Below are 13,521 nucleotides of genomic sequence, written 5' to 3'. Positions count from 1 at the left end.
TTATACTCTTTCTTCCATACCTCAATGTGCCCCTTCGCTGCCTGCATGCGCTCCATTTGCGATTCTCTGCTGATGCCCATTTCATCCCACAAATTCTGCAGTTTTCCCAGGGCCTGAGTCACACTGTTCACCAGTGAGGCAGCCAAAACCTCACTGAACGAAAATTAAATAGAAAACACCAAATGAGTAATTCCAAGTTGATAGCTTAATTTGATTCAGACAGCCATTTTCTTTTGCATTTGAATCTTGTTCAGTTTAGCTTCTACTGATGTCATAAAGGCCATATTACTGAATATCAAAACTGTCGGGGTTCTTTCTATTTCTGTATTCCAGCAACAAGGATTATGTATGTTTTGCTAAGCACAGAAATAGGAATATAGTTTCAGAAAGGGAGGATTTTAATTGTTTTAGGTTGCATAGAACTTTTGGAATGACAAAGATAAACAATCACAATATCTGGTGGATCTTAATTTGAATGCCTGAAACCTCTTGGCTACATACTGTGTTAAGACTAAAATTATTACAATTTCAAATCTTCATCAGCTAGATTTTCCATCCACAAATCTACTTTTTAAAGAAATCTTGTTTGAAGAGTCCAGCTAAACTTTAGTTTGCACACTATCATGATTATTTTTATGTGTATGGAATCTGAGACTTCTAAATGAGAAACATGTACTTTGTCACCAAGATGTATGGGCCTAAAATCTAAGTGACGGTGCAATTTCAACTTTGGATATTGGGTACATAAAGAAAATGACACCAATTAAATAGAGTGTTTGATCGACTTAGAATATTTAATATAAAAACATCCTCTGCATTCTTCATTTTATTGCTTAGAAGCTCCAGGGAGCTAGCAGTCATGATGAAATTCTATACAAAGTAGCAATTGCTTTTACTTGTGATAACTGTGTTCCCAGAAGATAAGGGATTTTTTTATCATGTCAGAAGCGAATTGAGTCAAGTTGCTTCTGGTGTGAGAGAATTGGCTGTCTACAGAGACAATGACCAGGGGATGCCCAGATGTGTTACCACCCTGCTGGGAGGCTTCTCTCATGTCCCCAAGATAAGGGACAAAACTCTTGCAGACCAGTTTTGCTCCTCCAACTAAGTCCAGAAAAAGAATGATTTTACAGTGTCTCCATGTTAAGAAACAAGCCCTAGAAGGCCAGTCAGCAATACAGCCAAAAAGACAAATGCCCCAGAAAAAGGAAAAATTATAATGTCCAATGTTTTCCTGGAGGAATTCTAGCAGGAATTAACCCAAGAGGTTGAGGCAGTCCAACTATTTGCACCTGCACCTCCTGCGAAACAATCCAAAGGTATACTCATAGGTTTGGTTAATTGAGTTCTGCCTAATGGCAAGATAGTGTTCACATCTTTGTAGAGTATCTGTAATAATTTAGCATGCCCTCCTTCAACTTCCAGGATTGGAACTGTAGCCATTTAGGGCCAAAGTGATAAACCTGGCCCTGTGCGAGAAGATCCACATTGACTGTTGTGGTCATGTGTATAACCTTCAAGAACCAGTTTCCCGTGGCCCATGCTGTGCAATTGTTTCCCCTCTACCTTCCTTATCACCTTAGGCCAGTGATTCTCAACCTGTGGGTCCCCAGGTGTTTTGACTTACAACTCCCAGAAATCCCAGCCAATTTACTAGCTGTTAGGATTTCTTGGGAGTTGAAGGCCAAGACATCTGGGGACCCACAGGTTGGGAATCACTGCCTTAAACAATCTCATTAGGAATGGGGAAGGAGGCTTGCTAACACAGGAAAGGAAGAAAAAAACCTACATTTGGCTCTCTCTGTATTCTGTCTAGCTGTGACCTTTCTCAAAGAGATCCAAACCTGGCCAACTGAACTTTTATGTCACATCTGGAACACCTCTGGGTATAGACTCCATTTAAAGTGTTCCATATACAAATCCATCCCTGGCTACCACAAGAGTTCTTAATTTATGTGGAATCGTTTAGGATAGAGGAAGTGATTTTGTTGTTGCTATTGTTAACAGTGGTAGTGGAGATGATGACAATGACCGAACCAAATAATTCTTTATGATCCATTGCAAATCACTCCAAAATCTACCAAAAGATCTACCAACCAACACAGATCTATCTTCTACCTCCTCTGAGCTAAATAATATGTTCTGGACCTTTATACATTTGACAGAAGTGTATTTCTGTAAGACAAAGCACACATCTGTACCCAGAGTATTCCAAAATGCAAACATTTCTTATAGTACCTTTAAGATGTGAAAAATGTACCCATAAGTGCCAAGTTTTGTTATTTATTTACAGTATTTATATTCCGCCCTTCTCACCCCGAAGGGGACTCAGGGCAGATTACAACGAACACATATATGGCAAACATTCAATGCCAACAGACAAACAACATACAGTATAGACAGACACAAAGGCATTAAACATTTTTCCAACTTCACGATTCCGGCCACAGGGGGAGCTGTTGCTTCACCATCCACTAGTGGCTGTACTTCCTCATTCCTTTCCTTGTGTTTTGATGGCAGTTTTATGGTGTTGTAAATTGGTTAAATTAGCCTCCCGCATAAAGCGTACCTAAATTTCCATACTTGACAGATGCAACTGTCTTTCGGGGCTGCATAGGTCAACAGCAAGTTGGGCTATTTAATGGTCAGGGGCTTAACCCGACCAGGGCTTTGAACTCATGACCTCTCAGTCAGTAGTGATTTATTGCAGCTGGTTACTAGCCAGCTGCGCCACAGCCCGGCCCTGCACAAATAGATTTCATTTAGGAAGCCCTGTGGCATTATCCTCTTTTAAAATTTTTATTTTAGCTCCAAGCAGTCCTAAAGAAATTTCATTCTCACTTTCCAGATCTCTTTAAATTAAGCAGTCATTTCTGAAATTAAATGAAAAGTAGAGTCTCGCTTATCCAACTGTAAAGGTATTATTACGTCTAAGACTCTTTCAGGCAGGGGGGAATCTTTTTATCCCATGGCTGCCACCAAATTGTAAAGGATCTTAATTACGAGGAGCTGTCACCAATTTGGAAAGATGGAACCACCAATTGAAATGATCTAGCCACCAAAGACTCAGGGAGGAGACCTTTTACTTTTTATTCCTTTCTTCTTTTATTTACTTTAGATGGTAGCGTACTTGGTTCAAAATATATGACAGAGGCTTCGATGTTGAGAAAACAAGTTTATTCAGGCACAAAGCTTAGTGGTTACAATGATGTTTCTCACAAAGAGGTATTCTTATTAACTGTTACAATACTTGAGTAAGATGAATCAACTCTAAAATATTACTTCTTTTACCTAAGGTAGTTAACCCTATTCTTCAGCCACTTTTATACCACAGTCACTCCTGTGATATGCTATCACAGACTCTCTGTTCCTTATCAGGACAGATTATACCAAATAAGTCACCAAACTTATTTTAAACTGACTCAAAATGACCAATTGAGTCTCCCTGATCCCCTTAACCTAGGATCAGTCTTCCCTGTGCCTCATTCAGAGCACAGATTGGCTCTCTTTTTTAAACTCTGCTCTTCTTCAGCAAAATGGCAGTTGGCTCCGCCCACTTCTCCATGGCAACCAGCCTCTGAGTGTTGAGAGCAGCAACGGTAATACTTACCCTTCTAAAACACACACAATTAAACATAACATTTGTAAACCAAAAATTTGTACTTCATTACATTCTGTATTATCCAACACAGTTTGCCTTTTAGCAGACAATGTTTGTGTAGTCAATGTTTTCAATACATTGCAATGTTTTGGTGCTAAATTCATAAATATAGTAATTACTAAATAATGTTACCGTGTATTGAATTGCTTTTTCTGTCAATTTGTTGTAAAACATGTTTTGGTGCTTAATTTGTAAAACTAACATAATTTGATGGTTAATAGGCTTTTCCTTAATCCCTCCTTATTATCCAACATTTTCACTTATCCAACGTTCTGCTGACCCGTTTATGTTGGATAAGTGCGACTCTGTTATTTGTAATTGATCTATGTGTTTGTACTGTCTCAGAAGCAGCAATAATATAAAAACAGATCTAGCAAAGGCTAAGCAAGAAAAAGAGGACAATTAATAAGAAAAAATCCAAGTGTATATAATGGCTTTACCATAAGGCTTTTCCTACAAAGTCAAATAAAGTGGTCTGGAATTGGCATCCAAGAAATTGGCTTCAGGTCACTCTCTGAGCTACCTTGGCAGTAGCAGGAAGACCACACTGCCATCTGGCTCCTCTATGCATCACTGTCCATCCTCTCTTCCTCCCAGGAAAGTCATGCAACACCCACAGGGTAAGAGTCTCCAGGGTAAGGTAGGCGGCCAGCAGCAACATAGATGAACAGGGTTGTTGTATGTTTTCCGGGCTGTATGGCCATGTTCTAGAAGTATTCGCTCCTGACGTCTATGGCAGGCAACATAGATGAAGCTGACTACTTGGGAACTAGCTGGAGCTTTTACAACTGCAGTCAGTAACTTTCCCTGGCTTAATGTGGATCAGTGTTTGCATGTTTTGTGACCTGATCTGACCCCACACAAACCTAAACCGTCAGTTTAGTTGAGCCAAAAAAGTTGTTTCTTTCCATGGGATCCTATTGTTCTGCATCACACCCCATAGGATACAAGAGACTGCTGATGGTTGGGCAATGAAACAGGATGGGAAACTTTGATGGTTCCCATCCCACCTGTTTTTCAGTTGTAAAGATGTGAGTAAAGTGAGATAAGAGGAAAGAGCTCTGAACATGATTTGCTGGCCCGTGTTCAGAGTTCCCTCCTTTGAGGACACTTCTGCCTCTTTTCAATCAGAGAGGGTTATGCACCACAGCCAGAAGTATTTTAACTCATGTCATGAGCTCAGTGCCTCTCTATGCTTGAAAAGAGGCTGAAATATCCTACAACTGGGAAATGTCCACTAACAGGTTGCAGATAACTGTTGAGTGTTGCCATGCTGCCCTTTCTTCCAGAAAGGCTCCCAGGAGATTGTTTCCAGGGTCATTATGCAAAGGCCAATATATAGTGTATTAAATTTTCTCTTTCCCCGACCCACAAATGCAAAGTTTTTGAGCATGCGGAATCCCTCTATATCTCCCCTCTAGTCAGCCTGATGGCAATGTCTGGAAGCACAAAGCTGTAAATAAGCAGTACTCAACCTGTGGGCCACGAGAATAAAAATCTGGTCCACGAACCTCCTTCCTCTTTATTTTATATATTTCCTCTTCTTTATTTATTATTATTTATTTACAGCATTTATATTCCGCCCTTCTCACCGCTGAAGGGCGGATCACATTGCACACATAAATGCAAACATTCAATGCCATGACACAGAACAGAGACAGAGAGAAGACGCAGGCACCGGGCTGGCCTCGAACTCATGACCTCTTGGTCAGAGTGATTTGTTGACTTGTAGCAGCTGGCTTGCTTTCAAGCCTGTGCCACAGCCCGGTCCTCTCCTTTCCACAGAGCTGAACATTGCATTGAATAGACATCAGCTCTAGATTATTAAATATGGTTTTCTGTGGGCAAGCAGAAGATGACTACTGGATGGCATATGTTCTGTATCAGAAACTAGAGCTGATGTGGTCTATCCATTACAGTTAAACCAGCACACCAAATAACCCAATCGAATCTAAAATTGACCAAAAACTGATTGGTAATTCTTTTGGTACTAATGTTGGAGAGTGGTCCCTGGGCAAAAAAAGGTTGGGAACCACTGCTGTAAATGCTTTCCTGAGGACTACAGATATTACATCTTGGAGATATTGTTGGCAATATTGGTCACTCTTTATTGGGGGAAACCTGTTTACTAGCCTGCAAGTTATCAGATCCATCTATCTCAAAGATTTGATCTCTAATTGCTTTCTTGTCCAACTGCAATAGGGTTGTTGTTGACCTGTCAAAATACTGATGGAGCAGGACCATCAGAAAGTCAACTAAACACATCCACGCAATGGTAAAGATTACACTAGGTAAGACAATAGGATTGTTGTGTGTTTTCCGGGCAGTAAGGCCATGTTAATAATAATAATAATAATAATAAAAAACTTTATTTATACCCCGCCACCATCTCCCCAACGGGGACTCGGGGCGGCTTACATGGGGCCATGCCCAGAACAATACAATATAACAAAATATAATAGAACAACAAATCATAGCACATTAAACAACACAATAAAAGAAAATATACACTACATTAAACAAGATCAAAAGAACAATAAAACCATGGGCGGGCCACATGAACACTAGATTAAAACTCGAGGTGAGAAAGGAAGTAGGAGTAAAAACCACAGAGGACAGAGTCATAAAGTGGCGGTGCGATATGGAGGACAAATATTGAAGGAGAGCAGCAAAAGGGATGTATGTAGTGATTACTCTCCAAAGGCACAACGGAAGAGCCATGTTTTCAGGTCTTAGAGGCTGCTAGTGTGGGGGCTTGCCTAATCTCACCGGGCAATGAGTTCCACAATCGGGGGGCCACAGCAGAGAAGGCCCTCTCCCTTGTTCCCACAAGGCAGGCCTGAGATATTGGCAGTGGTGACAGGAGAGCCTCCCCTGACGATTGAAGGGATCGGGCAGGTTTATGATAGGAGATACGGTCACGAAGGTAGGTGGGTCCCAAACCGTTTAGGGCTTTATAGGTGATGGTCTGCACCTTGAATTGGGACCAGAAAATAAACGGCAGCCAATGGAGCTCCTTGAACAAGGGAGTGGATCTCACCCTTAACACCTCTGAGGATGCCTGCCATAGATGTGGGCAAAATGGCAGGAGAATACTTCTGGAACATGGCCTTACTGCCCGGAAAACACACAACAGCCCTCTGATCCCGGCCATGAAAGCCGTCAACAACACTAGGTAAGTCAATGTTTGTTCCTGGGTTATAAATGTCATTTCCCAATTGGTTCTGTCATACAAACATGGAAAAATTTATTAAACTGCAAAAACTTTGTTTTTGCAGGACATCTGCAGCATATTTTGCTATAAGTTTTAATGAATGTTTGATAGAATCTCAATCAATTCAATATAGTTTGTGGCAGCCACAAAAATGAAGTTTCTGGAGAATAACAACTACTGTACTTTCAACGTAACTACCACACAATTAAATAGGAAATACAGTAACTCTTTCCAACCAGGAACGGAAAATGTTTCAAATTTTGTTACATAGCGTTATTGAGGAAAGGAAGCTTTGGAGAGAGAGGAAAAACTTACTGGGGAGGCAGAAATCTTATTTGGGGGGAATGGCCTACGCATGTTGTCCTCTGGAAAGAGCCTCCCGGAGGCAAAGGGGGTCCAGGGTGCCTCCACTTTACGGGAAGCGAGATAGAAGACCGCTCCTCTCCTCCAGCCCAAACATATCTGCTTACCTTTCGCTCACCGGCCTCGGCATCTGAAAACTCGTCGCCTCAGAGAGGAAAAAAAATCCAACACCACAACCACCTCCGCCGCCAAAACTCAAACTGAAGGGCAACGACGAGCGCCAGGCTTTTCAAAAGCGTTTCCTGATGGGTCCACCAATCACAACGCGCGGCGGGATTAGGAGGCGAGGCGTTCTCGTCGAAGATAGCTGGAGTGGCCAATCAGGTGACGGGGAGAGGGAGTGGCAGCGCGCTGATTGGTCTATCCGGAGAAGGCCAAAACACAGCACGTGCAGGGTTTAAGGCCCGCCCCTTTATCTGTTTGCATCTCATCCAATTCCCAGGATTCCTGGCCATTGAACAAGCTAGCTAAGGCTTCTGGGAGTTGGAGGCCCAAAGAGCTAGCGGGCCGCCGTTTGAATTACAGTAGCACCGAGGGGAGGCCTCACGGTAGTAGGAAAGCAGGAAGAGACCATCATGACTGGAGGAGAGGGGGGTGTTTAAACCCTCCATCGGAATTTGGAGGCAAAACAAGAGCAGTTTTCAGAGCCAAACCTTGTTCTTTCAGAGAGATGTCTTAAGGAAGGCCCCAGAGGGTGGTAAACTATGCTTTTTGACCCCAGGAAATGGGGGATACGAGTTGGGATGCCCCTGTGATCCCCCCCCCCACAGAGAATGAGACATGGAGGCTGCCAGGAAGCGCCTGAGGAGTAGAGCCCGGGGTTGAGGACTCTTCTAATTGGGTTTGACTCCCATGAAGCCTCCCAGGAGATGGGTTTCCTTTCTGCTCTTGTGTTTAATGGGGACAGTGAGCCTGGAGGCTGCAGCTGTTATCAATGTGGACGCCTCCCATGCAGAAAGGGAGCTGAAGCACTTCTGGGAAAGCACCGGCTTCTGGTAGGAATCGAAGAAGGAGGAGGAGGAAAGCAACCGGGAAAATGTTGTCGAAGGCTTTCATGGCAGGAGTCATTGGGTTGCTGTGAGTTTTCCAGGCTGTATGGCCGTGTTCCAGAAGCATTTTCTCCTGACGTTTCGCCTGCATCTATGGCATGCATCCTCAGAGGTTGTGAGGTCCGTTGGCAACTAGGCAAGTGGGGTTTATATATTTGTGGAATAATGTCCAGGGTGGGAGAAAGAAATCTTTGTCTGTTTGAGGCAAGTGTGAACGTTGCAAGTGGCCACCTTGATTAGCATCGAATAGCCTTGCAGCTTCAAAGCCTGGCTGCTTCCTGCCTGGGGGAATTTTTTGTTGGGAGGTGCACCATTTGGAGCCATAGAGAGGAAGATCTAAACAAGTGCCTGGACCAGCTCAACAGCACCCACCCAAACATCCAATTCACTATGGAAAAAGAAAAGGAAGGAAAACTGCCATTTCTAGATGTCCTAGTCATCCGCAAACCCAATCAACAGTTGCGCCACACAGTTTACAGAAAACCTACACATGTGGAGAGATACCTTCATAAAACCCCCAACCATCACCCAAGTCAAAAAAGAAGCACAGTCAAAGCCCTGGCAGACCGTGCAAAAAAGAAACTCTGAACCCCCCCAACCTCTAAGGTGAACTGCACCACCTAAAATGGGCTCTATAGGCCAATGGATACTCCACCACAGACATCAGAAGATTCACAAGGCCAAGAACAAGTCATGAGACAAAGATCCACCCACAGGAAAAGTATTCCTACCATATACCAAGGGAACCACTGACTGCATAGGGAAACTGATGAAGAAACACAACCTACAAACTATCTACAGGCCCACTAAGAAAATCCAATAAATGCTACATTCAGCAAAGGACTAGAGGGGTCCTCTCACCTCTGCAGGAGTCTACCGTATACCATGCAGCTGTGGACAAGTCTCCATAGGGACCTCCAAACACAGCATTGTCCTTAAACATGAATCAAGGCACATGAAAGGCACTGCAGACTAACTCAACCAGATAAGTCAGACATAGCAGAGCAGTTGATGAACCAACCTGGACACAGAAATGCTGAACCACTCTAACAACCACCATGCCAGATTACGCAGAGAAGCCATTGAAATCTACAAGCATGTGGACAATTTCAACAGAAATGAGGAAACCATGAAAATGAACAAAATCTGGCTACCAGCATTTAAAAACTCTAGAATCAGGATAGTAAATAAAGAACAACACTCAGAAGACAGGAGAATTCCAGACAAGAAACAATAAGGGCCAGTTAACACCTCTCAACAAAGGATTCCCCCCAGGCAGGAAGCAGCCAAGCTTTGAAGCTGCAAGGCTATTCAGTGCTAATCAAGGTGATCAATTGCACTTGCCACCTGCAGACAAGAGTTCTTTCTCTCACCCTGGACATATCAGATATAAAAACCCCACTTACCTAGTTTCCAACATATCTTGCAGTCTCTGAGGATGCCTGCCATAGATGTGGGTGAAATGTCAGGAGAGAATGCTTCTGGAACATGGCCATACAGCCCAGAATACTCACAGCCACCCAGTGATTATGGCCATGGAAGCCTTTGACAACACATTTATTTGCACATTGTCATATAGTCCAGTTTCTGAATCCAGATGATCCGCTTTGAACTGGATTATATGAATCAACTCTGCCTTATAAACCAGTTCAAAGATCTAGGTGTAGAAACTGGATTAATATGGCAGTGTAGATGGGGCTCTCGTAACTGTGGGTAGTCACATTCTGTCAGAGGAAGGCAATGGCAAACCTCTGAACCCATCTTCTCAAGAAAGCCCATAGGTCTGAAACATGAAGGCACACAACAACAACAGAAGAGTAGTTAGAGCAGAGCTTTCCAAACTCTATTGCAATATATTAGTGCAGTGTGTAAGTTTGCTGCATGAATATACCATAATAAGAAACCTGTGAATCTATGTGAAATAAGCAATAAATCTTGTATTTTAAACACAGTAGAGTCTCACTTATCCAACGATCTGGATTATCCAACACATTTTTGTAGTCAATGTTTTCAATACATCGTGATATTTTGGTGCTAAATTTGTAAATACAGTAATTACTACGTAGCATTACTGCGTATTGAACTACTTTTTGTGTCAAATTTGTTGTATATAATGTTTTGGTGCTTAACTTGTAAAATCATAACCTAATTTGATGTTTAATAGGCTTCTCCTTAATCTCTCCTTATTAGCCAACATATTTGCTTATCCAACGTTCTGCCGGCCCGTTTATGTTGGATAAGTGAGACTCTACTGTATATATAAATGGAAGTTTTTCAAAAGAGATGTTGTATCCCCATAGATTTCATTATTACAATTGATGTCTGTGTCCCTAACCCATATAAGGGGTTGGTTTAACCCAGGCATAGGCAAACTTTGGCCCTCCAGGCAAGGCTGTAGCCAGAAAATTTGGGGGGGGGGTGTTGAACCCCTAATACCCTCGCTGGCTACAGGCCTGGCTATTGCTGCAAGTAATGACAGTGTGAATAAATTGTCAATATTTGCTTGACAACCAGTTTGTGCCCAGACTATGGATTCAAGATCCACCGTATGGCTTACCAGTTGCAGCTTCAGACCACCAGCAATTTCAAGAGCCCAGTCAAAACTATCCGTTGATCTTCTACATCCAGGTGCCCAGGGTCCTGTGTGATAATCCCCCCTTTAATCCAGCCAGGGCTGCTTATATTTTGATTTTGGGTAATGTCCCCTGTGGACTGTTTTTGCCGCCCTCCAGCCTGATTTTTAGTCTCATTTCTGGTGTGTGATTTAAATTAATAATCAACCATTTCTGTTATTTCCCCCAAAACACAGACTGTGACATACAAATACAGTAACCAACTCGATTGTCATGATTTTGTGGGGCTTTTTTTCTTTTTAAAAAAGTAAAAATTTCTTTTTTAAGATAAAAAAAATATATTTGCTTGAGATAGTGCTTGCAGTTCTGGAGGGACTCTTATTTTTTTGCATTTCATAGACTTAGCATGGGGATTTGGTTAACCAGTTAAAATTCATGAGTAAACCAGATTTTTTTAACCCCCGTAGAGGCCTGCCTCCAGGTGTTTTGGAGGGCTGAAGTTTGCCCATGCCTGATTTAACCTCTAGTTCACTAGCAAAACTACATTACTGTGTTGCAAAACAAGACATGTCACCGACTTGAAATGTTTGGAAAACTGAGTAAACTGCGCTTTCCTTCATGATGAGGGGTGGGCTAGATGGCCTTTGTGGCCCCTTCTGGCTCTTCAGATTCTGTGTTTCCTTTTGTGCAAAGGACCCATTTTATGCAGGTTGATGTCATAATTCCCATTGCAGAGCATACCGAATACTGAAATTGAAATAGCACTCCGCCAACAGTAGTTTCTGTTGGCTCAGAAATCCCACTGGTTTTGTGAAACTTAACTGCAGGCAGGTATACATTGCAATGATGTCTTTCCAAAAGCCACAGAAATACGCTGCAACTATGAGAATCATAGGGACCCAAAGGATAAAGTGTAGCTTGTCTGCTGTGTATTGGCAGAATCTGGTCCATTTGGGAAAATGGAAACAATGGCTTGTTGTGGAAACAAGGACTAGTGATGAAGCTTCAGCTGAGACAGTTTTCCCCCATGATAACTTTCAGGAGTGAATTTCCCTTCTGAGGAGTAGATTTCTCTCACTCTCTGTTTTTCACCTATGAGTCATAAGTCGGATGTTTTAACTCTGGGACTGCCTGTATACGAATTAGCACTTTCCAAGCAACCTGTTGTAGGGACCAACAATGCTATTATTTAGTGAGCCAGGGTAAATGCAGTGTGTCCATTTGTACCCACTGACTATAATGGTTTGTTTCTTACATGTAGGCTTGCTAATTACTGACACTTGATATAGAATACACAGCATTGACCACTAATTTGAGTAGCCCTGAAATAGAATACATGCCTTTTACCTCTCATGTTTCATAATCTAGCACATTTATGGGCCAGCATATTCATGTTTCAATGGAGAGTATTCTTATTTAAATAATTGTAACATAGAAAAAATAAAGGTTGCTTAAGAAAACAGTAAAATGTTTATTTTGCAAAAAAGCAGAATTTGCATAGTGGTATGACTTTGTCTGCAAATGGGATATAACTTTTAGTAAGCCCCATTGAATACAGCAGAGTTACTTCTGAGGAATCACGTATTGCAGTGGTTCTCAACCTGGGATCTCCAAATGTTTTTGGCCTTCAACTCCCAGAAATCCTAACAGCTTGTAAACTGGCTGGGATTTCTGAGAGATGTAGGCCAAAAACATCTGGGGACCCCAGGTTGAGAACTACTGATGTATTGGATTGCACTGTTGCAGAATGAGTTGTGGAAGTTAGGGGATGTCTTACCCTAAAATAACTTTTCTACTTACATTTAGACAAGATGATGTCTCTCATCTGCTTGACCTGTCTGAAAAGGGGCTGTAAAGATAGGGGAAATAATTTAGAAAGGGATTTGAACTCTAAGATGGGTTCAGTGGGGTTGATCTTAAGCTGAATTTATATGTAAGTTAGAATAGGTACATTTCTAAGTGTAACTAACTCCAGCCATATGTATATGTATGTATATGTATACACGCACACACCGGATAGCATAGAGTTGGGTTAATATCCCTGTAATGTTTGTTTTGCTGTCTGTGCCCTTGTTCAGAAGATTTTACCTCACTTTCAGTCTCTGTGATAATTGACTTTTGAAAAAGTCCAATTATCCAATGTGGAAAAAAGGATTGGTAAAGCTTCAGCAGAGACACCTTTTCCCCATGATAACTCTTTCAGGAGTGAATTTCCCTTAAAGGGGTAGATGTCTCTCACCTCCTGTGGTCTCAGCACCATTCTTAACTACAAGTTGAATTTAATGTCTGTAACTCAGGGATTGCCCGTACTGTGTAAATTATTAATATTGTTTTTCCTCATCTTTTCAGCCCTCCTTTGCCACACAGCCAGGCAGATCTGTTTGATCTCAGTAAAGACCAGATAATTAATCTGGCTTACATTTCTTCTGTACCACACAAGGGCATCAGACAAATAAGAATTCACTGGCTTTTGGAACTTGTTCAAATTGGGTAAGTAATATTGTGTATTTAATAATTTGCTCTTTCTTTCTGGTCTTGTCTGGATGACTTGACAGTCCTGTTTCCTAAGCTAATCACATCTGTTCTTTTAAGTTGGTTATCTAGCTATGGAGTCCATCCTGAAACTACTGTATATGTAAAAATGGGAACTGTATATTAGTT

General features: G+C 41.9%; 2 protein-coding genes across 4 annotated transcripts in view; one reads left to right on the top strand and one right to left on the bottom strand.

The window, feature by feature from the left end:
- LOC100561113 (protein regulator of cytokinesis 1) overlaps nt 1–7,486 on the bottom strand; it is a 38,767-nt gene extending 31,281 nt beyond the window's left edge. For 2 of the 3 annotated variants that reach the window (XM_003223351.4, XM_008114584.3), the window contains exons 1-2: nt 7,346–7,486; nt 21–153 (exon numbers count right to left, since the gene is read on the bottom strand). In XM_003223351.4, coding sequence (XP_003223399.2) covers nt 21–153; nt 7,346–7,368 — 156 coding nt within the window. In that variant the 5' untranslated portion in view covers nt 7,369–7,486. The remainder of the gene's footprint in view (nt 1–20; nt 154–7,345) is intronic. The other variant, XM_008114585.3, reaches the window with a different exon arrangement.
- Nucleotides 7,487–7,761: 275 nt separating this feature from the next.
- idua (alpha-L-iduronidase) overlaps nt 7,762–13,521 on the top strand; it is a 77,406-nt gene continuing 71,646 nt past the window's right edge. The window contains exons 1-2 of the mRNA XM_003223350.4: nt 7,762–8,233; nt 13,210–13,350. Coding sequence (XP_003223398.3) covers nt 8,091–8,233; nt 13,210–13,350 — 284 coding nt within the window. The 5' untranslated portion in view covers nt 7,762–8,090. The remainder of the gene's footprint in view (nt 8,234–13,209; nt 13,351–13,521) is intronic.

This window comes from Anolis carolinensis, chromosome 2 (genome assembly GCF_035594765.1).
Source record: "Anolis carolinensis isolate JA03-04 chromosome 2, rAnoCar3.1.pri, whole genome shotgun sequence".
Lineage (NCBI taxonomy): Eukaryota > Metazoa > Chordata > Lepidosauria > Squamata > Dactyloidae > Anolis > Anolis carolinensis.
Note: the sequence above shows the minus strand (reverse complement) of the source record. Positions and strands in the feature narration are given on the sequence as shown.